At 42.8% G+C, this 24,896-nt stretch overlaps 3 protein-coding genes across 3 annotated transcripts; all 3 read right to left on the reverse strand.

The window, feature by feature from the left end:
• Positions 1 to 4,912: 4,912 nt before the first annotated feature.
• Positions 4,913 to 7,370, reverse strand: LOC141651069 (putative carboxylesterase 7). Its single transcript, XM_074458794.1, has 3 exons — positions 6,807 to 7,370; positions 6,123 to 6,251; positions 4,913 to 5,698 (listed from the first exon to the last, which is right to left on the reverse strand). The coding sequence occupies exons 1-3, from the start codon at positions 7,308 to 7,310 to the stop codon at positions 5,024 to 5,026; spliced, it is 1,308 nt and encodes a 435-aa protein (XP_074314895.1). The 5' UTR covers positions 7,311 to 7,370; the 3' UTR covers positions 4,913 to 5,023.
• Positions 7,371 to 7,989: 619 nt separating this feature from the next.
• LOC141651070 (putative protease Do-like 14) lies at positions 7,990 to 11,913 on the reverse strand. The gene is made up of 11 exons (XM_074458795.1): positions 11,850 to 11,913; positions 11,686 to 11,755; positions 11,425 to 11,571; positions 10,754 to 10,902; positions 10,440 to 10,672; positions 10,270 to 10,339; positions 10,047 to 10,184; positions 9,544 to 9,663; positions 9,188 to 9,280; positions 8,304 to 8,428; positions 7,990 to 8,111 (listed from the first exon to the last, which is right to left on the reverse strand). The coding sequence occupies exons 2-11, from the start codon at positions 11,750 to 11,752 to the stop codon at positions 8,087 to 8,089; spliced, it is 1,167 nt and encodes a 388-aa protein (XP_074314896.1). The 5' UTR covers positions 11,753 to 11,755; positions 11,850 to 11,913; the 3' UTR covers positions 7,990 to 8,086.
• Positions 11,914 to 12,521: 608 nt separating this feature from the next.
• Positions 12,522 to 14,345, reverse strand: LOC141652080 (putative carboxylesterase 7). The gene is made up of 2 exons (XM_074459727.1): positions 13,710 to 14,345; positions 12,522 to 13,175 (listed from the first exon to the last, which is right to left on the reverse strand). Exons 1-2 carry the CDS (start codon positions 14,209 to 14,211, stop codon positions 12,565 to 12,567), a joined length of 1,113 nt encoding a protein of 370 aa, XP_074315828.1. The 5' UTR covers positions 14,212 to 14,345; the 3' UTR covers positions 12,522 to 12,564.
• Positions 14,346 to 24,896: the final 10,551 nt, after the last annotated feature.

The raw sequence follows: 24,896 nt of genomic DNA on the forward strand, positions 1-24,896 counted from the left end.
TCAATCTCATTATGTTGAAAAAGTGTTGAAAAAGTTTAACTGCTTTGATGATGTGCCTGCTAGAACACCCTATGATCCTAGTGTACACTTGTGTAAAAACTTGGGCAAGAGTGTTTCCCAAGAAGAGTATGCTAAAATCCTAGGTAGCGTGATGTTTTTAATGAACTGTACTCGACCAGATATTGCTTATGCGGTTAGTAGATCGAGTCGTTATACACATAACCCTAGTAATGAACACTGGAATGCTCTTCGTCGTTTACTAAAATACCTAAAAGGAACAGTTGACTTATGTTTGCATTATAGTAAATTTCTCTTTGTGTTAGAGGGATATTGTGATGCGAACTGGGTTGCAGGTAACGATGAGATCTGTTCTACTAGTGGTTATGTCTTTACCATGGGTGGAGGTGCTATATCGTGGAAAGCCTCTAAACAGACTTGTATCGCACGCTCTACCATGGAATCTGAGTTCATAGCTCTTGAGTTGGCGGGGACAAGAATTTGAATGGTTGAGAAACCTTTTAGGCGATATACCGGTGTGGGGCGGACGGCTAACACCGGTCTCCCTACACTGTGACTCGCAGGCTGCTATTGGTGTTGCAAAGAATAGTGTCTACAATTCAAAGAAGAGACACATTCGAATAAGGCACGCTGCAGTTAGACAACTCCAAGACAACGGAGTGATTGCTTTGGACTATGTGAAGTCCGAAAACAATCTTGATGATCCCTTTACTAAAGGGCTGGCTAGGAGACTAGTCGTTGATACGTCGAGGGGAATGGGGCTTAAGTCCTTAGGTCAAGAGTGAGACTTGACTAGGTCTAAAGCTTCTATTTCTATGGCGTTGTATGATTCATAGCCTCTATGGTGGTGCTTTTGAGACGCACTTGATGAATCATACACCAGGTTGGACTTAGGTCCTTAATGACTCATGTGAGAAGTGCTATTGAGAAGCACTTGAGTCACCTACGTAGGTGTAACGATCATTAGACTATGAGAAGTCTTCTGAACACATCTATTAGTACCGAGGTAAACGCATAACTCTAAAAGAGCGCGTTGCACTTTCGCGGAACGATCTTAATCTGAAGGTATGATATGTGTTGTGGGGGGTATCGACCGAAGCTCAGCTAGGAATTCAAATCGCAAGATATTCTCTCATTTGTAAGTAAGTTGTTTCCTCATTGCACTAAAGTGTCAATTCAAATCGAAAGATATTGATACCTAAGTATCCAATCCTTCCTTTACCCAGGAATTTCTTTTTTCTCTCTCTTCGCCATCAGTGGGGGATTGTTGGAAATGATGGCTTTTACAAAGAACTTTCAACAATTGCTTTTTGATTGTTTGACATCCCACATCGGTGGAATAGTGCTTCCACCTTTGCTTTTTATATCAACTTGTCCTTTTTTGGTTAAGTGAGTGGACCAAAGGGGCTTTTGTTGTAAGTCTTGGGCCTGTGGGTTTGGGTCCAAACACACACACGCCTTGCTCGGCCGGCTCGGGCTCGGGCTCGGGCTCGGGTTTTAGAGCAGCACTGCGGTGCGGGCCAAAGGCCCCCTTTTACCTTTTTGCTCTTGTGTGTAATGGGATGTCTACATTCATTCTGTTTGGTGGTTGAGTGTGTTGATTTAGTCGGTCAAATGAGATGTTAGTGCTGCGATTAAGGAGCTTAATCGCCACTAACTCGGTCTTGACTTGCTACTTTTGTGGGGCGGTTTTTCATGTCTTTGTTGCTCTAATTTTATTATAAATAGAGCAACCTGTTTCACTTCTAAAACACACAAAATATCAACTCTCTTCTCTTCTCTTTTCGTCTTCTCTGCTCTCTAATATATTTCTGGGTATTGCTGATTTAATCGTTCCAAGTCTCACAGTTCTGAGTGGGCGGAACTGCGTGGAGACTGTAGTGTTAACCTTGGGGAACTACCGGCACTAGCTGATCGCCACCACGGTCGTACCGGAGAAATAGTTTTCAAGGCAGTGGTTTATACACGGCACTACATTCGGGTTTATTTTATCTTCGCTTATATTCTCATCGTCGGCTGGTATTTCTATTCTCCTTCTGTTTCTGCATCTTTCGAATAACAACGTGGACTACGTAAACAGTACACAAGTATACAACATTAGTTTGTGACCAATCGATCGATCGATCGATATATAGTGTCATCACCACCGTTTACATTTATTATGAGGGGCTAGGTCACCGATTTTTATGGTGAAATGCTAATTCTTTCTTTAATCTACAGAAAATGTTAATAAGAAATGTTTAAAATATCGCATGCAACATATACACGTCCATCTACCTTTGCACCTACATAAATGCACGAATAATGTTTCACCAATTAACCACCATTTTTCATGCATATAATAGTACTAATGTATAATAGTATAAAATGAAGGTACTAACTTGAAAATGACCAAAAAAACCCTAAAAAACTCTTAAAAAAGTAAAAAAAAAATATTATACGTTGCTACTTTTCAAACTACTACATCTATTTATATTTTATTTTAAAAAATAATATAACAGTTTTTTTGACATTCATCTCTCAACTAGTCCAAAGTTGTATATTGCTACATTTCATGTAACTTCTCACAAACTATCTAAAGTTTTGGCTTCTTTAAAACCAGTCCCCATTCATCTCTATTACACTGTTTCAGAGCTACGTAGACTTCTACAAACTCATCGTTTTTGGAGTGTGAACTTAGCTACAAGATAGTATGGTTTGTTTATTAGTTTGTAATACTTTCTTTCTTTTTTATATATTATAGTTCATCGTTGTAAAAAAAAAATCACTTTGTTTTTGGCGTATCTATGTTTATTTTATTTTTCAGATTGTGTCAAAAGATGAAAACCATGTAATCTAATACATGACACGTGACAAAAAATGAGACAAAAAAAAAATCTCACGTCGACGGTGTTTTAACGAAATGTGTAATCAAGACTCATGTGCATTCTTTTGAGTACGGTCCCATGATTCCCATCCTCATCTTCTACCTTTAAAATAGAAGTTTAATGACCTAATTAATGTCATTCATGGATTTAATTAGCCAAAAATAAAGTTCCAATCAATTTTCATGCATGGTAGCAGTATGTATACTAGTAGTATACGTGCTTGAGGTATTAAGGTGCTCACATGAAAACTACGGGTTGTTTTTCTTGGAGTTATGGACATAATTGGAACACGGTACCACTTGTTATTATTTGATTTATAATACATTTATTAAAAATATATGAAAGATGTTGGAAACAAATACTCGTATAAAAAAAGCAGCTACTAAAATAGAAATATCGCCTTTAATGACACTATCTATGGTCGATAACTTGAAGACTCGGTCTCAATCAACCATTTACTTTTCTCTGTGAAAGAGATTTTAAACAAAGGTAAACGAACAACTAAAGTGGTACATTGGTACTCTGTATAAATTTACCAATTGTTTGATATTTATTATCATCGTCTCATGCATGCATGATTCATGGTCGCATGCAACATGTAAATCACAAATAAAATGTACGCGAGTCGCGATCTATATATTGGTGTAGTACTGTAGTTCAGATATTATTTATGTCATACTCCGTATTGTACAAAATTGAGGTGCCTCAATAAATTTTACGGAATATTTTGCACTCCGTAACATTTAACTAAAGTCTCACAATTAGGGTACTCAATAAATAATACGAGTAATTAATGTTTAATCAAAGTCTCAATCAAGGGAAGATGTATAAATCTGTATAGAAATTAGAAAGTACTAAGAGTAAAGCATACGGAGTATACTTCAACTATTTGAGCAACTTGTTATTATTGACGAAAATGAAAGCCAAATAAACAAACAAAAATAGACTAGTGGATTAACAAAAAAAAAAGAACATTTGATTAGACCTTTTGAAGGTCTTAAACCACAATTGACTAGCTAATAGAGACTAATCACATGACTCTTTATTATGATCTATAAATTAGAACTACTCTTCGGGCCCTTTCATAGTTGTCACGTACGTCCCGTTCATTGAATCCAATACGTCCGACAAAAGAACAAAAAAAAAAAGGTTTAGATAATAAAATTTCCTAAAATTTAGGAAGGCAGTCCAACTCATTATCAACCTATCCCAAACCCACAAAATAATTAACTCGCTCGTAAACCGCATTTGATCACCTTTAGGGTTTAGTAGCTAGAGGTGGACAACAGTGCGGGTTGACCCGGTCTTCTAACCCGAACAACCCGCTCTCCATTCCGGGCCGGTCTCGGGCTCACTCTTCCTCAGCCCAGCCCACCCAGCCCACTTCCTTTTTGCACCTTTTTACCCAACTGGGCTGGTTCAGGACCACCAATCCCTAGCCCGGCCCGCTCCCAGCCCGCATTACAGGCTCGGGCTCCCACCCCCGGCCGGCCCGCTCCTAGCCCATATTGCAGGCTTGGGCGGCTCCGCACCCCCGCCCGGCCCGACCAGTGCTGAACCGCCCCGAAGTCCACCTCTAGGCTTTAGCATAAATCGAGAAGTAGATGAAACTAATGTAACTCTCGTTATAGAACATTAAATTTAAGTAAAACTGTTTATTAGATCCAAATGATCATATAAAATGATTTTACATTAAGAAAATAATGAAAAACCATCCTTAAATGACATTGAACACCTTATTGTCAAAACACTAAAACTTGGGAGAGACGGTCTTCCAATAAGTTAATGTGCGACCAGTCTTCGTACCCATTTATTTGTATTTCGTGACACTTTGGTTGCTGATCGTGACATAGTAATTTCGTACCTATTTATATAATAAATGTACCCATTTTAACTTTAATCGAGATTTGTACCTATTTTATTAGGTTTAGTACCACTTTTTCTTAAAATTGTAAAATAATTTCTCAATAAACATATTAAAAGACCGTCTCTCAGGACACCTACTCCAAAAATAGTAGTGGGTGGAAATTATTTTCAATAAGGTTATTTAAGTAAAATTTCACTCGGTTTTACAATAACAGTTGTGAAAAACCGTTTTACACTAGAATTTACCAAGAGTAAAATTACATGCATGAAATCTAGAGTTTTGATTCAGGATTATTACAATTAACAAAATCCTGAATTTGTCTCATCAAATCCAGAGTTTTAGGAGATGAAGGTTTTATAAGATGAAAGACATGATCTTCTCCTTTAATCTCCTCAACTTTGACATCTCCTAACCATCCACTTTTCTTCAGCGCATTCCCATAGAACAATCCTCTGTCTCTCAATACATCCTTTTGAGCCAAACAAATCAAAACTCTTCGACACCCGAGGCTCGACAATGTCGGGTCCTTAGCTGGGTTCATCCATGGGTCATCCAGGCTGGCAGGCGAGCCCCATCGCGCAGCTGCCCATAATTTCGTTGATAAGGCTGCCCCGTCTTGGCCTCGCTTACAGTTGATCTCGTTTCCGATTGGTACCTTCCCCCAGAAGAAAGGCTGGATTAGGATGAGGCCGTACACGATCTTCTTATTAATCTCTACGCCTGCTCGTAAGGTGACTTGGTGCGCTACATTGGCACCTGAGCTGTCCCCGCTCAAGAAAAGTCGACTGAAATCGACTTTACTGGACTCAAGCCATGGTTCTTTAGTCGAATGTATTCGGCTAGTCTGTTTCACTGGATTCTTTAAACTTTTCAAATATCTTGCAAGTTCGATAAAACACACAGGTACTATATTCTGTTTATCAATTCCACTAAGGTGCTGTTTGGCCTAGTTTATGTGAAATAGCTTTTACTTTCTAGAATGAGTTTTTTCATAAACTACTTATTGAAAACGTTATTGAAAAAGTTGCGGTTGTTTGACCTAACTTTTGTAAAAGTAGTTTCTTAACAAATTGATGTGTTTGGCCAACTATTGCTTTTTTGTTTTTTTTTTTTGAAGTTTCTATAATCCTAAGAGTTTTTGGGAGAAGTAAAAGCGAGTAAGATCAATTTGGTCTTACGTTTTAGTAGCTTTTTATTAACTTTTGACTTTTCAAACGTAGTTTTTTATCTCCCTAAATTATAGTGTGTGGCCCAACTTCCACTTTTACAATTAGAAAAGCACATAGAAAGCTTGGCCAAACACCCCCTAAATTGTTTACCCTTTTTAAATTTAGAGTAAAATTGACTAGAGCTCACAAGTCTGACCTGACCTGCCCCGACCCAAACCCAACCCAACCCAACCCGACAGAACCCGAGAATATTGCAAACTGAAACCAACCAGGCCCGGTGAAGACTTGTGACCCCACCCGACCCGATATGAACCCGACCCGATTTTGAACCTATTAAATTGATCCCGATAATTATTAAGCTTAATATTCATCAAATTGAAAGTTATTTAATGTTTTGTTTAATATTTTTGACTTAATAATGAAATAATTAAATCAATGGCCGGAAACTAATTTTAATGGCTAAAAATTGAACTAATGCGATAAAATAGCTAGACCCGATAATGACTCGCTAAAATTTGAACTAATGCGATAAAATAGCTAGACCTGATAATGACTCGACCCAAACCTATACATCTTTTGACCTGAAATGACCCAACCCGAACCCAACTCGGCCAAAAAGGGCAGGTTGACGTTGACCCTATATGACCCGACCTGACTGACCTAATTGGCACCTCTAAAATTCACTGAAATTAGAGGATGTATTATTATTTAATCGATTTTCTAACATGTGCCCTAAGGGTACACATTAAGACCTTAAAAGAAAAAGATTATCAAGATTATTTTATTAAAAATGGCAATAATGAGTTACGGAGTATTTTTTTAATTTCTCATAAAATATTCATGAAAATCTTTCCTTATATGGCTTCTTAATGTTTGTCCCTTCACACACGTCAGAAAAACCGTTAATTTATTACCTGGATAAGTGTTGGGATCATGGGAAAAGATCCACAAGAGAGCATCCCAGCAATCATCGTAAGCGACCGGAAGCGGGTATTCAGTCGCTTTACGATACTCGACCGATACAATAATGGCCTGTGTTTCGAGAGCCAACCGGTTCAGAAAATTGTGGTAGACCGGATAAAATGTACTGCCAGAGCAAAAACCGCTTCCATGACAATACATTATGAGTGGCATTTTTCTGCAAGTTGAACATTGGAATATTTGTATCGGGTTGAATACCCGAACCGACACCCCGGTTTCAGGGAAAATTATTAGGTCTTTGGATTCAACTCCAGTTTCACTATCGAGTGAGGCTGACACTGGTTTAGTGGCATTCAACCGGTCTACTCGACCGTCGTTATAAACCCGAAATGTCGGAGAATAATCGGCAAATATTTCGTCACTTGGATTGTTGACTCTGTTTATATTCGATTTTGTTTGGTCTTCCATTTTTGGTTTTAATTGGTGTTCAATTTTTGAATGAACTTTTTAGAATCGAAGATCAGCAATAATTAAGGTGCAAGATTATCGTTATACGGTCACCATCCTACAATACATGTTACACCTAATCTGAGGATAATAGTAAATTAAGTATTAGCTAGCTATTAATTATACACAATAATTTGAATTTTGTCATTTTATCTATAATAGTTTAAAATCCGGCTTGTTGTTTTCTAGTGTTTGGAACAAGAATAGTTGATTTGGTTAGTGGGTTTTACTTTTGGTTTGTAAGGTTTTGCCCTGCGTTTGACTCTAAATACGATCTCATTTTATTATTGCTTGCAGTTCTTTACTTTTACGGTTTACTTGTCGGTTGGTTGACGTTAATTCCCATCAGGCCTGACTCATTAGTTCCAAACCCACTAATTAACATACAGGTTTGTCCATGAACCTTAAATATCAATGCGAGCCGAGCACATAGACCACATTTGATCACCTCTAGCGTAAATCGAGAAGCAGCAAATGAATGTTAATGTAAGTTTTGCTAATATAAAGAACATTAAATTTATGTAAAATTGTTTATTTAGTTCCGAAAGAGAGAAATTAGATTAAATATATGAAATCTAGAGTTTTGATTCAGGATTACTACAATTAACAAAAACTTGAATTTGTCTCATCAAATCCAGAGATTTAGGAGATGAAGGTTTTATAAGATGAAAGACATGATCTTCTCCTTTAATCTCCTCAATAGATTGCTCTCGACCGGCATTAGTCGAGTACCGGCATCACATGTAATCAAACCGAGGCCACCTAACAAAACAAAAGTAGATATAATTAGTATTAAGCAATGCATGGGACTACTACTACAACTACATAGGGCTAAGCATCACTTCAAGAGAATACTTTAATTAGAATAACCATAAAATTAATTATAATAACAAAGTTATCATTCTACTATTATTGGTATAAAACCTTGGAACTTGACTATAAACAACAACTTACTTGTTCAAATCATTAGGAATAGCCTCACCAACCACCATATGAATACTCTCCATGGTCCTTTTTTTAACTCGAACCACTTCCAATTTCACGGTATCACCAACTTTGTCCCACATAAAGCTCCACAACTGTAACCATTCATAAAAATTGTGTGTCAAATAAGGTAATACTGTCACACATTACGTTCATGGCAAAGACTAACCTACCTAATTAATAACGAGCACATACGTATTTTATTCTTTCACATTTCTAATAAGTAGGGCGGACCGGGGTGTGCGCACAGCACTCCACGTGCGCACCCTCGGTTTTTAATTTTTTTTTTAATAAAAAACGCCTTAAAACGTATGTATAGCTTTTGCGCTTCATAAGAATCACTATGCTTAGCGTGGCACAGTGGGTAAGACTAGTAGTTGTGAATTGAACGGCGTGGGTTCGAATCCCCACGTCCCTTTCTCTTTTTTTAAGCCTTCATTAATCAGGACTCGAAGACTCAGACGCAAATTTTCCCCTTTTCTCTTTTTTTTTTAGCCTTCAAGTGGAATTTTATCTATTATAATATTTTTGTTTACGTTTTTTGATTAAAAAAAATTGTTCTCGTTCATTACAAAATTTACACTCTTCTACATCAATTAAAATTTGATTCATTTTGTTTCCATATCACTTTGAATTTTTCTTGTATATATTCAAATCAAATTTCCGTTGTAATATATTCCATTTTGACCGATCGGCTCGTTTAGTCGCTTCAATTCTATTGTCTCTATTGAAAAGTGCACCCCCGCCGAATGAATCCTAGGTCCGCCACTGCTAATAAGTGGGTATTTTTTTTTTTTATTATTTCACTTAGTTTAACGTAACTTAAGATATATGTAAGCTAATCCAAAACTTACCTCCAAGAAACTTGTAACAGCTTTGTCATCACACGACGTTATAATATCATCTACACAAAGGCCAGCAGATTCAGCACAAGACCCGGTATGTACCTACAATTACGCAAATATACAACTCAACGTTAAATCCTATAATAAGGGTTCAGGGTATAAACATGGACATTTCTACCACAAACCGGGATAGATTCAAATTGCCAAAGAAAAAACAATAATATTAGTCGGTTCAAGTATTAAAACTTGAACCTATTCTTTTATCTCTTAATTGCTCAATGGTTATTCTAATCAAATGGTCATACGGTCACTTTGTTTACGAGTTTTAAGCAAATGGCTATTTTGGCAAAGAACCGAAAGATTACCTTCTCAATCAAAACGCCATCCGAGATGCTTGGAAATCTTCTTATAAGCTTGTCAAGTTTAGCTAAGGAAGATGAGTACAAGTTACAACCTTCAAATCCAAAAGAGGGATGACGTAGTTCCTAATAGGAATATTTATAATAGTTGGGCCTCAACCATCATCTTAAGGTTTTGGTTGAGATGGTTCATCTATCATGGTATCAGAGCCAGTGTGACCGAAGGTCACGGGTTCAAATCCTGGCAACCTCAAAACTCCTCAAAAACACGAAGTGGAAACCCAAAGACACTGACAGTGGGGGCGGTGCACAACTAACCACTCTTCAAGCCCAACGGGCATTTGAGTGAGGGAGCGTAATAGGAATATTTATAATAGTTGGGCCTCAACCATCACCTTAAGGTTTTGGTTGAGATGGTTCATCTATCAGTTCCCTACAATATACAAAATACCATTACGACATTATTGTTATAAATCAACATGCACGAAATATTAAATCAAAAAACAAACATACTTGTATATTTTGTAATGATCCCATAACTTGTGAACTATGTTTATTGGCAAGAAAGGGATGATTGGGCCAATTTCATAGTAAACAAGTCCAATGACTTTTCCGGATAAGTTGACAAGAGGAGCCCCATCACCACACTTCAATGAAAAAGCCAGAATAAAGTATGAGTACAAGTTTTAACCAACTCCAAATCAAAAATCGAAAGATAGGTCGGAGTTATACCCTCGTAAAATGGCACCCGGCTAATAAAAGCTCTTTACAATCATAGATTGAGGAATCACAACGACCCTTTCTGAAATAAAGGGGTATAATACATATAAGTTTATCAGCATAACTAGATAAAATTAACTTTTAAGGGCTTTTGTAGCACATTAAATAAAAAAATATTATACCTAAAACAACCGGGGGCAGCCATAAGTTCAAATGACCTGTCGAAATACCGGCCTACAACTATTACCGGATCCCCAGGTTTGAGTTTAATAGAATGATCATCATCAATCATACTCAGCTTTGCAGATTCAAGACGAGTTTTGGACTTAAATTTTATAAATAGGATATTATAGTGAAAATCATAAGTTACAATTTCACCAATATATGAATTCTCTTCAAAGGAGCCTACCACTATCTGCAAAGTAATTAAAAACATCAGCAAGCAATACTTGATAGAAGTATATCCTAGAAAACTTAGTTAGAAAATAACAACAACCTTGAGATCAGCAGCTAAACTGTTCTTAACAAAACGTGCGTTAGAGTCTGTGAGAGGCTGTCGAATGAGATTGAGGGAAGTCATGACGATGTTGTTATTTTCCAAGGCTTCAATTATCGTCCCCGAGCCTTGGGAGAGCATCACCCGACCTACAAAATCATTTCATACAAAAATATATCCATGATGATTAGTCAAATTGTTAAGTAGTATTCTTTTTTTGGATCGAAAACTTATCGATCCGAACTAAACTAAACTTATAGGATCTCGAATCGAATCGAATCAACTTATAGGATCGAATCGAACTTATTGAATCTCGAATCGAATCGAACTTATAGGATCGAATCGAATCAACTTATAGGATTCGAATTGAACTTATAGGATCTCGAATCAATCGAATCAACTTATAGGATCTCGAAGTGAACTTAAATTAAGTGAGGATAGGATCTCGAATCGAACTTATAGGATCTCGAATCAATCAACTTATAGGATCGAACTAAACTTATAAGATCTCGAATCGAATCAACTTATAGGATCGAATCGAATCGAACTTATAGAATCTGAAGTAAACTTATATTAAGTGACTTTAAGTCCAAAAGAACAGGGCATTAGACTAGAAAAGTAAAATATACAAAGAACAACAAAAGTAGATAAAAGGTTGACAAATTTCATACCAGAGAAGGAGACGAGGGACACAACAGCAGGAGAAGTTTTGAGAGCGGCTTTCATGGTATTTATATCAATGTTGTGATTCATTTTTTTGGATTTAAAAAGGGGTTGTCTGGAACACGCCTTTCTCAATCTACGAACTTCACTCGAAGCTGTAGGATGTAAAACGGTATGATTAATAACTCTTCAAGTATATGAATCAATTGTGTAATATACAGCTTCATATTTAGCTCAGAAAAATCCAAAGTTAATAGAGAAACGCTTACAAAACTTATAAACATCAATTGTAGATTCTTCCACTTGATCAAAACTTCTCTTCCCCAGTGTGCCCATTGTCTGCAACCAAATAATTATGACTATTTTAAGAAATAAAAATAAAAATAAAAAAAATAATAGTAACAGCCTTTTAAGAAAAATATAACGATGATACCTAGGGTTTTGTTAGAACAGGGATGAACTTCAAAATAAATCGTCGTCCACAGGTTTATGTTACATATAAGTACAGCTGTTTATGAGTCGTCCCGTCCAGTAAATCCGGCACATCCTGCCCGTTAAAGAAGCGAGTACGGACAAGGTCTTTTAAGAAAAATACAAAAGTCCATCCCACTAACCCGTCCCGAACCCGTTAACCTGCTTGTCCGTGGGCCAAAATTTTAATGTGAGTTCGGCCATGTCCGTTAACTCGTTAAGAAACTAGGTTGAAAAACTCAACCTATAATATCCTTGCGGATGAAGAAGGCAACGAAAATCAAAGACTTCAAAATTACCTTGAAGGAAATAGAAAAGAAAGAGGGTAAAAAGGAGTCGACTTTCTCGAGAAAGACGGTTTACTTGTCGATTAATTGCTTGTAGAGATCTTTACTTTATTTTATGGTTTACTTGTCGATTAGTTGCTTCCATTGCGCGTGAAAGTTGACGTTAATTTCCCAACAGGTGTGACTCAATAGTGCCCAACCAACTAATTAACAGGTTTGTCCGTGGACCATAAATATCAATGTGAGCCGATCACGTAGACCACATTTGATCACCTCTAGCATAAATCGAGAAATAGATGATTGTAATGTAACTTTTGCTAAAGAACATTAAAATTTATGTAAAACCATTTATTTAATTCCGAAAGAGAGATTAAATTAAATACATGAAATCTAGAGTTTTGATTCAGGATTACTACAATTAACAAAATCCTGAATTTGTCTCATCAATTCCAGAGTTTTAGGAGATGAAGGTTTTATAAGATGAAAGACATGATCTTCTCCTTTAATCTCCTCAACTTTAACATCTCCTAACCATCCACTTTTCTTTAGTGCATTCTCATATAACAATCCTCTGTCTCTCAATACATCCTTTTCAGCCAAGCAAAGCAACACTCTTCGACATCCGAGGCTCGACAATGTTGGGTCCTTAGCCGGATTCATCCACGGGTCATCCACGCTGGCAGGTGACCCCCACCGCGCAGCTTCCCATAATTTCTCTGCTAATGCTGCCCCGCCTGGGCCTCGCCTACAGTTGATAACCTCGTTCCCAATTGGTACCTTACCCCAGAAGAAAGGCTGGATTAGAATGAGGTCGTTGATGATCGTCTTATTAACTTCTACGCCTGCTCGTAAGGTGACTTGGTGCGCCACGTTGGCGCCTGAGCTGTCCCCGCTTAAGAAAAGTCGATTAAAGTCGACTCTACCGGACTCAAGCCATGGTTCTTTAGTCAAATGTGTTACGTTAATCTGTTTCGTTGGATTCTTTACACTTTTCAAATATCCTGCAGAATTCGATAAAACACAGAAATACGTAGAAAGGTATATTATACTCCCCCCATTTCTTTGTGGAGGTCAAAGTTTCCGAACTTTGACCGTCAATGAGTTGGAAATAAAAAATATTTTTTTATAAAACTAAAACAGTTACAATTAATATAAACACATCCCTCACGAAAAAACACAAATTCTTATTTCAGACCGTCATATCCGTCTGAAATGATCAGACGGATACCATTTCCTCTCACAAAAAACTCATTTAGGGTGTGAGTGGAAAGACGTGGGGTGTCGCCGCCACCCACGCTTCTCACTGTAAGAAGAGTGCCTTATTACTTGATCGAAATAAGGCGATCAAACAAACGGACTGACAAAAAAAAACATATAGACATAAAAAAATACGGTGAAAGTGACGACTTGGAGACCGCAAAAAAAAAGGGATGAAAATAGGAAAATGGGGTAACTATATATCAATTCCACAGAATTCTTTACGCTTTTAAATTCGTCGTAAAATTGACTAAAATAAATAGAGGAAGTATTATTACCAGAGTAAATGTTGGGATCATGGGAAATGATCCACAAGAGAGCATCCCAGCAATCATCGTACGCCACCGGAAGCGGGTATTCAGTCGCTTTACGATACTCAACCGATACAATAATGGACCGTGTTTCAAGAGCCAGCCGGTTTAGAAAATAATGGTAGACCGGAGAAAATGTACTGCCAGAGCAAAAACCGCTTCCATGACAATACATTATGAGTGGCATTTTTCCGCTAGTTGAACTTTGGAATATTTGTATCGGGTTGAATATCCGAACCGACACCCCGGTTTCAGGAAATATTACCATATCTTTGGAGTCAACCCCGGTTTTACGGTCAAGCGAGGCCGGCTTTGGTTTAGTGACATTTAACCGGTCTACTCGACCATCCTTATAGACCCGAAACGTTGGAGAATAATCGGCAAATATTTCGTCACTTGGATTATCGGTTCGGTTTATTTTGGATTTTGTTTGGTGTTCCATTTTTGGTTTTGTTTGGTGTTCCATCATCGAATGAAATTTGTTTCGAGTTTTTATATGTCAGATTATTCTTAGCATAGCTGTAACTTGTGTAAGCATGAAGAATGAGAATCGAAAATCAATAATTCCCGACAGTTCTATAATGGAGTACATCTTACACCTTATTTGAATTAAAAAAAAAAAAAAAAAAAAAAAAAAAAAAAAAAAGAAGAACCATATGTAAGATAATATTAACCACTGTTATATAATTTACCATAATGGGGTACATCTTACGTATGACTAGAAAAAAAATAGTGGGTCTTGCTCAGGGCACATTCTTTTGGCCGAAATAAGGCGTCATAAACATGTTATCGTTGTGACAAGAAATGTTTGTATTTTTTTGATAACATATTACCATTATTTTCCCACTATTTTTAAGGTAAAAAATGACACTTTTAGTGATAACATTTTGTAGATTCACTGCTTACATTTTCTTAAAAAATGGCAACATTTTATCGGTCTTATTTCAAACGGGAAAAGTGCCCGTCTGAAATAAGATTTTGAGGAAAAAAAATGGCTCTTTAATAATAATAACCACTTTAGGGGTGTTTGGCCTAGCTTTATAAGTGCTTTTGTAAATGAAAAATTAAAAGCTAGGCCAAACACCATGTTTTAGGGATTTAAAAAGCACTTTTAAAAAGCTAAAAAAAAATAATAATGTTCAGGGTGTAATTCCAGAGCAGTTATTTGTTACCACCCGTGTCTTGTAGAATGACGTCTTTGATTGGCTTCTCCTTTCGGTCTCTGAAACAAATGAACAAGCGAGGGCTCGGCTTTGGGACCGAGCGAACTCACTCCGACGCTCAAGTCAAGTAACTTAGAGAGGTAAGTTGTTGTTACTTGGCGAAGTATGTATTGTAGAGAGATAAGGAAGATATTACAAGATGAATAGTGATTCTTAGGTTGAATTGTGGGTCCTTTTCTCAATGAGGGTTGAGGAGTATTTATAGACTTTCACCTTTTGTCACGTAGTGGCCAAGTGGCTAGCGAGATGGAAAGGCGAGCTACCCTCGGCCGAGGGACCTATGGCGGCCGGCGGATCTGTTGACTCGCCGCCGAGGGGTCTTGGGTATGAGTTCGCGGATATGTGCCCCGGTGCTAGTTGCCCACCGAGGCACATGAGACAGCCGATGAGGCTTCGTCGATTAAAAAGTTTGTATAAGTCGTTGACTTTCTTTGTGGATATCTTTGACCTTGCTCGATGTGTTGACTTGGTCGGAGGGTGCGAATATGCCCCATCAATTTGCCCCAGCGTAGTCTATGCCGTGGTATGGGCTCCGATGTATGTTGAGCGTATATTCTGCGTAAGACAAAATTTTTCTTTCGCCCGGCTTCTTCTACCTCGGCGTGGCTCGCTTAGGCCGTACCATATCCCCCTCCACATGGATGTGTAATGGACATCAGATGTGGATAAGAAAGTGGTCTTTGCCGAGACCGAGGTTGTGAGCGCCGTGTGCTTTTGATTGCCCCACCGGTGTTGACAAGCTTGGTTGATCATGTGGCCGCGGAGAACGGATACTTAGGAGTTTGTTGAGGAAGATGAATGGGCGAGAGAGATTTGAAGGGGCGTGTTGAAGACGTTTGGTCGTTGTTGCATTGATTGACGTTCAAGCTGTTGCAACGATTGACATTCCGTGGTTGCATGTCGACACGTGTCCGCATTCACCTTTGATTGGTCGACGTTTCATGGGCGTGCCACTGATTGGTCCTTCTTCATGGGCTTTCCCCTATAAATAGGGCGAGTTAGTCCCGAAATTGACCACCAATTTCATTTTCTAAAATTTTCCTCTTTCTAGCCCTTTTTGTGAAACTTCTCTCTAGCTTTGTAATTGTTACTCGGCGTAGCACTTTTCTTCGAGGTAAACAAACCAATTTTCCAACTTTTTAACTTTTTAAGCTTTGTTGTAAACATGTCTTCCCGATCGGTCCTAGTAATGCATGCGCCGGGGTTCCCGTCGCGTCTTGACGAGGAGGAGGCACGGCCGCCGTCCCGCTAAGGTGCAGGGGCCCCTAGGTCCCCTTCTCCGAAGTTGACCCAAAAGTTTTGGAGGATTGAGAGGATGACGCCGAAACTGATGAGGATTATGATGATGTCGGTGAGGATGTTGGAAGGATTCGTCCTAGTGAGGGGAGGCAGTTCATCATGGACCATGGCGGCGCTGTAAGGCCGGCCCCGACCGTGCTTGGACCCACAAATTCGCCGATTGCTCGTGAAACATTCTTCGAAGGCCATTTCTACTACGCCGGCAAGGGATACAAAATTGTTGTCCCCGAGGAGGGTCGAGCCGTCTGTTGCCCTCCACCGGGTTGCATCGGCGTATACATCCGACACTTGGAGTACGGGCTCCGGTTTCGTGAACGAATATGTTATGGCCATTATTAGAGCCATGAACGTCGTCGTGGCCCAACCGCACCCTTGGCTATCGGACCATAGTCGGCTTTGTCGCTCTGTCTCTTCAAGGGGGAGGTCCCAACGGTTAATTTATTCCGTCGGCTTCACCACCTTCGGCCGTCATTTCTTGGTCGCGTCGGATGGTACAAGCGTTCGGATGGAGCGGGTTACGTCTCCGTTGATAAGCTTACTTCCCGCAAAGACCGGAAAGATCGGTGGGTGTACGTTGAGGTGCGGATGACTATCCCCGCCCGGTCCTTTCAAAGACCAAGTTAATTTGCGGTGCGAGACTAAGGCGGAGCATGACAGATGGGTCACCCGGAATAAGCTTAAGATGGACGCCGACAAGGTCCCTCTTAATGCGGATGAGAGGCTGGCGATGAGGCTTTTTGAGGTGGACAAGAGTGGGTTGCCGAAAAGATGGATTCCCCCAACGCAGATCATTCTTCAGGATGAGCTGCTCTGCCATGTCGGCCTCATACCGGCCCTAGCACAGGGTGAGTGGGGTCGGTGTGGGGCCCATCTCTGCTCTCAATGTTTCTGTTTCTTTGAATCTTGATTTAGTTCTTATACTTAACTCTTGCTGTGTTTCCTTCGCAGACCACTTTGGGTGGACTCGAGGATATCCTCAGGAGAATGGGGGCCGCACAAGGACAAGACCGTTGCTGATTTGCATCCTAAGGCTCTGGTCCGTGATCGCTGAACGTCGCCGAATGATCTCATGGATCAGCAGCTGAAAGGCTTGAATGTGGAGGCGGCCCAGGCGAAGGTCGCTAGTAACATGCCGCGCCGGACGCGGAAAGCGAAGTCTTCGGCGGCGACGGCGTCGACATCGGTTCCACCTCCTATCCCTTCAGTCCAGAAGGAGACGGTGGTGATTGTTGACATTACCAATGGGGAGGACTCCGATGCGGAGGGATCTCCCCTTGTCCTTAAGAGGAAGAAGTCTACCCCTGCTGCTGCGGGTGTTACCGAGGGCGGCAAGGAAATGGGCCCTCCGATCAAGAAATCCAAGCCTGGTACTGATCTATCCTATGGCTCAGACTTAGCCGGCTCATTGGGCGTTCCTGATGACAGGCTTTCTGGTTTGTCCATGAATGTTGACATGGATGATTTGATTGAATTTTTTGTAGATCATCCGCTGCCGTCCACCGGACACAATGTTGAACGGCGTCGAGGGAAAAGTCGCAAGCAAGTGGTCAAGATGCCACCGTTGTCACCTCCTTCCCGAAGCCTACCCCCCTCCAGATTAAGTCGGAGGGCCTAGGTTTGATCAGGTTACTGGCAAAGTGGGCTGATACGGCCGGTGCTCTTATTATGGAGTAAGAGAAGACCATGGCTGAAGCTGCCCCACAGCTTGAGAGGCTAAGGCTTGAACTCGACGCGGCCAACAAGGAGGCTAAGAGGGCCAAGGCTGAGGCAGAGGAGGCAGTCCGTGCCGAGAGAAAATTCAGGGAGGACGCTGAAAAGGAGGTCCTTGCTGAGAGAGCCAAGGCCGAGGCTGCGGCGGCTGAAGCTGCTAAGCTGCGGGAGATGCGTGACCTCGTTCAGAAGCACGCTGACCTTTACCTTACGCAGAGGGACGAATTTAGGGGCTTGTTCCAGGCCCAGGGGAAGATGGTCCGGAACAAGGATGCTATCATCGCCCAAAGGGAGGAGGACATTGAGACACTCCAAACCGTTCTCCTCCCTAACATGTGCGCCCAATACCGGGACCTGGCCGAAGAAGCTGCCAGGGAAGTGATTGAGGAGCTCTTCCCTCTTGATGGCTCCTTTCCGTGGGACAAATTTGACGAGCTGTTTGATGACAAGCTCGAAGCTAAAGAGGAAGCCACGAAGGAGAAGGCCAAGGAGGAGGTAAGGGTGAAGAAGGAAGAAGAGGTGGCCGCGGAGAAGGCAGCCCTTGCTGAGAAGACTAAGGCGGCCAAGGAGGAAGCTGAGAGGGCAAGGGCAGCTGAGGCTGCTGAGGCTGAGGCTGCCAAGAAAGCTGAGGCTGCTGAGAAAGCTGAGACTGCCAAGACAGCTTCTGGGTCGCCCATCAAAGATGGGTCGCTACACGCTCGATGATGGCAAGCAAGCAACGAGCATAGGGAGACGGGCGGTCGTCACCGAGGCTCACCGGCGTCTCGGATAGTCAGTAGCTGTTCGGGAGCCAATTATTAGGCCTTTCCTCCCTGCCATCTTTTGGCGCTTAAATGATACGTCTGTAACCTTTTGCTTTTCTTTTCCTTGTATTTTGTACAACTTTGGTAGGTTGTGTTTTGGCTTATCCCTATGGGGACGGCCGTCGTCTGTATTTTCCTCACTTGTAACTTGTTATCATTTTTAATAAGAGTTTGCTATTTTGCCTCTGGCTTGGCCGAGGTCTTTTCTTGTCTTCGTCTGAGTTGTCTTACGTTATTAATTGAGCGCTTCTTTTGTTTCTACCTCGGTCTGGCCGAGGCAGTTAGAATGCGTATCTCAACTGTGTTTAACGTTCCTAAGGCATGCTGGTCGCTTTCGCGATTATCAACTGCGCTGGTAGTGGCTGCCGTAACGCCTGCTTCCTTATAGTGACTGTCGTGGCGTCTACCTCTTGGAGTGACTGCTGCGGCGTCTACCTCTTGGGGTGACTGCCGTAGCGTCTACTTCTTGGGGTGACTGCCGTGGCGCCTGTTTCTTGATGGTGACAGCCGTGGCGTCTACCTCTTGGAGTGACTGCTGTGGCGTCTACCTCTTGGGGTGACTACCGTAGCGTTTACTTCTTGGGGTGACTGCCGTGGCGCCTGTTTCTTGATGGTGACTGCCGTGGCGTCTACCTCTTGGAGTGGCTTCTTTGCGGCGTCTACCTCTTGGGGTGACTGCCGTAGCGTCTACTTCTTGGGGTGATTGCCGTGGCGCCTGCTTCTTGATAGTGACTATGGGGGAGCTGAACACTTTGGTGGAAACTTGGATGATTCTTCATTAGATATAAACATGCGTCGGGGTGCCCACAGTTGTCTCGGGCACCTCCGCCGTTATACAAAATTTTTCCCGAGATTGTCCGTCCCAATGGCTTATCGAAGGCGCGCCCTCCATGTCTGTCAGCCGATGTGTCTTGAGAGAGCGTCGGACCTGGGAATGTACTGTATCTGGAAGGACTTCAATTTGGCGGTGTCGGCTTTTATCCTTTCCAGGTATCTTACCATCCCATCGTCTCGAGCCTCATACTCTCCCCTGATTCGGTTGGCCACCAATAGTGAGCATGTTTTTACCACGACGTGCTCCGCCCCGGCAGCCCTAGCTAACTCGACTCCCTTTATCACCGCCTCGTATTCGGATCCGTTGTCTGGGGCCGAGAAGGTAAACCTCAAGGCGTGCTTAAACACGTCCCCGTTTGGGCTGGTGATAAGGATGCCGGCTCCTGAGCTGTTCGCCGTAGGGGGCCCGTCAGTAGTTATTTCCCATATGCCGGGATGCGGTTCTTCTTGGTCGGTCGGGGTTCCTCCAACCATGCCGACGTTGGTATTCATCGGGTCTTCCTCCTGCTGCAAGGATGGGCTTTTCCCCTTCTCTAACTGCTTTGCCACTTTGAGGGATTGCATGTTGCACCCTCTGGCGGATATCTGGGTGTTGACCACCTCGTCCTTCTCGTTCTTGGAGACGAGCTTATGCGCTTCCCCCCGGTCTGAGACATACATCAGTGTCAGGGCCCGGATGGACATTACTGCGTCGGCCTCGCTTAGAGTGACTCGGCCTATGAGAACGTTGTAGGCGGACGAGCCGTCGATGACCACGAACTCAGCCAGGATATTCTTAGCCGCATCTCCCTCGCCGAACATCACTGGCAGTCTGATTGACCCCAGGGGTACCAGGCCGGCCCCGGAGAAAGCGTAAATGGTTGGTGCGGGGCTCGGGTCCTCAATCTTCGTGCCGAGCCCCGAAAGCACTCCCGAACATAATGTTCGTGTAGGCGCCTGTGTCAATCAGGCACCTCTTGACTAGGTGGTTGGATATGTCCAAGTGGACTACAAGTGGGTCGCTGTGAGGGGCGATGACTCCCTCGTAGTCCTTCTTCCCAATGGTTATATCGGGGATGTTGGAAGCGGTGGCCGCTGTTTTGGGCACAAAGTTGATGGCACGATACGGCTCGTTCGAGTGCCGTTTGTGCCCATGAGCGGACCCACCGTTCTCGTTGCCCCGATGACAACATGGATTACTCCTATCCGTTCAAAGACGGATTTTTTATTCGAGCCGCGGCGTCGTCTTTTGGCCTTTGGCGACATATTTGTCGAGGCTCCCCTTCCGGATCAGTTCTTCGATGGCATTCTTGGATCGCGAGTTGTCGATAAGGTGCCGGTGTGGCCGTGGTACTCACGATCGCTCGTGTCACCGTCTCCCTTCGACTTGGGGGGCCTTTCCCACTTCTGGCCCTCGTGCTTGCTCAAGGCGAAGACGTCGGCGGCAGATACGACCAAGGGGGTGTGGCCATTGAACCGCTTCGTAGTAGTACGGTCCTGAATTCCCCGGCGCCCGCCGAGTTTTGCTTTCTGGTGGACCTGTCAGATCGTGACCTATTATTGTCACGGCGTCCTTCATCCGGGTTATCCTCCCGGCGACTCTTTCTCTCTGAGTGCCCAGCCTCGCTGGGGCCTACCCAGGTTTTGTGGTAGTCCTCCACCTTTATGGCCTGATCGGCCATCTTCTGGCGTGAGTCTAGGTTCAGCCGCCGCACTTGATGAGCTCATTTTTAGGTCTCCTCTCGGGAGGCCTTTCATCGCCGTGAAAGTGCCGGTTCATTGTTCGACTCACGAATCTGCTGAACCTTGGCGTCGAACCTCTTCACATAACTTCGGAGAGACTCGCCTCCCTCCTGTCTGATAGTCAGGAGGTCCGAGGTCTCCACGGCCCTCCTCTTGTTGCAAGAATACTGGGCTAGGAATGTGTCCTTTAGGTCGGCGTAAAGATACCGACCGTCGGGTAGACCTTGTACCAACTTTGTGCCATCCCATGCAGTGTCGTTGGGAAGACTCGGCACCAAACCTCGTCGGGTTGCTCCCATACCGACATGTGAGACTCGTAAGCCTCAACGTGGTCGGTTGGGTCGCCTTCTCCTTTGTATGCTATGGGTGGCAGCTTTAGCTTAGTCGCCAGGGGTCTCTAAGACGAGGTCCGAGGGGCTGTCTGACCACGTGTCGAACGACACGCGGCGATCGACTCCTCGCACCCCTAGTCCGGCTCCTCTCCCCGTGGCGGGAAGGGCTTCTTCTCCGACTCTGGTGAGTCGGGCTTCTTCCCCGACTCTGGTGAGTCGGGCTTCTTCTCCGACTCAGGTAAGTCGGACTTCTTTCACTCCTGCAGGGAATGCCTCGTCGGTCTTGCGGCGGCGACGCCGTCCTCCGTGAGTGCGGGAAGGACTTAGGTCCGCCACTAGCGCTCCGGGCTCCTCGGCGTCTTGACAGGCCGGCTTCTTCCAGGTGCTCCGTTCAAGTCTCTTGGAGTCACATTATGGGCCCTGGTCTCCTGGACGGGTTCCGCCGCTCTTGTCGGTGCGGCGGTGTGGGCGTACTACTAAGTAGGTCCAGGAGTAGCTTCGATTTCTTTGCCTCGACCACGTGTCCCATGATGGTGACCTGGTCGGTGGCGTGGCGTATCTGGTATTATTGGCATCCGTACTCCGGCTGAATTACTAGGCGGTGGAGGGTCGCGCAACACCACAGTGTGGACGGTATCCTCATGGTAGAATTCGGTTTCGTCAGTCACGAATACCTCTTGTTGTTTTGACATCTTCTTAGCTTTTTGGGTGGGTTTTTGTTTTTTTTTGTTTGGGAATGAATGTGACTAGCTTCTAGTATCTTTTTCCACAGACGGCGCCAATTGTTCCGGGTGTAATTCCAGAGCAGTTATTTGTTACCACCCGTGCTTGTAGAATGACGTCTTTGGTTGGCTTCTCCTTTCGGTCTCCTGAAACAGTGAACAAACTGAGGGCTCGGCTTTGGACCGAGCGAACTCACTCCGACGCTCAAGTCAGTAACTTAGAGAGGTAAGTTGTTGTTACTTGGCGAAGTATGTATTGTAGAGAGATAAGGAAGATATTACCAGATGAATAGTGATTCTTAGGTTGAATTGTGGATCCTTTCCTCAATGAGGGTTGAGGAGTATTTATAGACTTTCACCTTTTGTCACGTAGTGGCCAAGTGGCTAGCAGATGGAAAGACTGAGCTACCCTCGGCCGAGGGACCTATGGCAGGCCGGCGGATCCTGTTGACTCGCCGCCGAGGGGTCTTGGGTATGAGTTCGCGGATATGTGCCCCGGCTGGCTAGTTGCCCCAGCCGAGGCACATGAGACAGGCCGACAGGCTGCGTCGGTTAAGCTGTCTAAGTCGTTGACTTTGCTGTGGATATCTTTGACCTTGCTCAATGTGTTGACTTGGTCAGAGGGTGCAGAATATGCCCCATCAAATAACTACCCTTAAAAGTAGAAGTAGCAAATAGGTGTTTCTACTATTTATCACGTATATCAAAATAACGAAAAACAATTTTTCTAAAACTTTGGCCAAACAATCACAGTTTTTATGAGAATTAGCTTATGAAAAAACTCCTTTTAAAAAGGAAAAACTATTTTAGATAAGTAAGGCCAAACACCCCCTTAATAAAATTAGTGACCGCTTTTTAGGTCTAAAATACTCCGTATGACTATTTTTTCTCAAAGTAATCACTATTTAGTATTTATTACCATAAAATGGCCACTCTTTGTGCGCGCACACACACAAAAAAAAAAAAAAAAAAAAAAAAAAAAAAAAACGGAAAAACCGTCATACAAGAGAATAGGGAGAAACTACTCCACACTCTCTCTTAAACCTCTCACTTCTCTCTAAAAAAGAAAACCCTAATCCCTTGTTTTCTGACCCGCCGCCTCCCCTAATCAATTCACTTCCCCCCTTTTCCCCTACCCTTCGCCGGAGATGGGGTCACTCCTTGACCCGTCTCCGGTGATTGCTCAAGTTTCCTCTTTGTGGCGAACCCCAAAGGCCTGATCTCACTCTCTTCTCTCTGCGGATCTTTTCCGTCCTGATCGTCCGGCGGGTTTGGTTGGTTTTCGTGTGGTGGTTTTTGAGGTCGTTCCGTTCCGCGTTCCCCTGTCCTGTCATCGAAAGCGTCACATGCGTTCTAGGAGTGTTTCCCCTCCTCCTCGCCCCTCTCCCCATCCCTGGTAAGTCCTGGTGCCTTGATGGTCATCGGTCGTCGTTGTGTCTGGTCGATGAGTATAGCTCATCTGGGTGGTGTTTTTCTGTTAAGTGGTGGTGGTTTGTGGGACGATCTGGTGTTTCCCCTTCTCCCCTCGCCCCCTTCCCCACCAGATTGGCCCATTTTCTGGTTCGGTGTTATGTCTGTTGTGATGTTGTTTGTCGGGTTGCATGTCTGCCGATCGATGGTCCTGAGGGGTTCGTTTGGAATTTGGAGTCTCAGTGTTCGGGTGTTTGGTGCTCGTTGGGTGTGTCGTGTCCTCGTGGACGGTGCGGGTTGTGTCCGGTTGTTCTTGGTTGGAGTGAGGCTGCTTTGTTGGGGTTCGTTACTTTCTGTTTGAGGTGTATTGGGTAGGGTGGATTTGGGTTTGGTGGTGTCTTTGGTTGGGATAAGAGGCGGTGGTTTCCCCGTCTTTCAATGGTGTCGCTGTTTATCTTCTTTTCTTGTTTTTTCCTCCTAATAACCTCCTTAGATAGGAGTCTAAGTAGTCTTTTTAGTGGTAAGCTAAGTCCTCTGATCGGTGTCGGTGTTGGTGTTGAGGTGCCTTTGTCTATGGTTGTTCGTCTTACTAATTACATGCTGGATTTCTCGGTCCGTTTGTGCTATGATCTTTGGGTGCGGTTTTTGAGGTGTAGGAGATTTATCTCCGTCGAGGGCAGACACTGTCGCGCTTCTCATCTTTTCTTTCTACGTTCTTTTCGTAAGAGCGTAAGTGCACCTTGTCATTGTTACTCTTTCGTTTGTATGTATCGACGATACTTGGAGGTCTTCCGTGTTAATGAAGATGACATCAACGTTCGTGACCAAGCTGTCATCTTTTGTCATTCTACCATCGTTATTCTTGATTATCTTAATGTTTTAGCTTTACTTTTAAATAAAGGTTATGTAATTTCTTTGTATGGCTTTGTAGTGCTAGATCTAGTTGTCAAGTGTCTGGTGCTATCTAGTCGAATAGCTTACTCTGTATTGGTGACAATAATGTAAGTTATTCACCTTCTGTCAAAAAAAGAAAATATGATAATCATTAAGTTGATAATGCTCGAGATGATTAATTAATTATGATTATTTATGATTCATG

The sequence above is a fragment of the Silene latifolia genome, chromosome 4 (assembly GCF_048544455.1).
Source record: "Silene latifolia isolate original U9 population chromosome 4, ASM4854445v1, whole genome shotgun sequence".
Classification (NCBI taxonomy): domain Eukaryota; kingdom Viridiplantae; phylum Streptophyta; class Magnoliopsida; order Caryophyllales; family Caryophyllaceae; genus Silene; species Silene latifolia.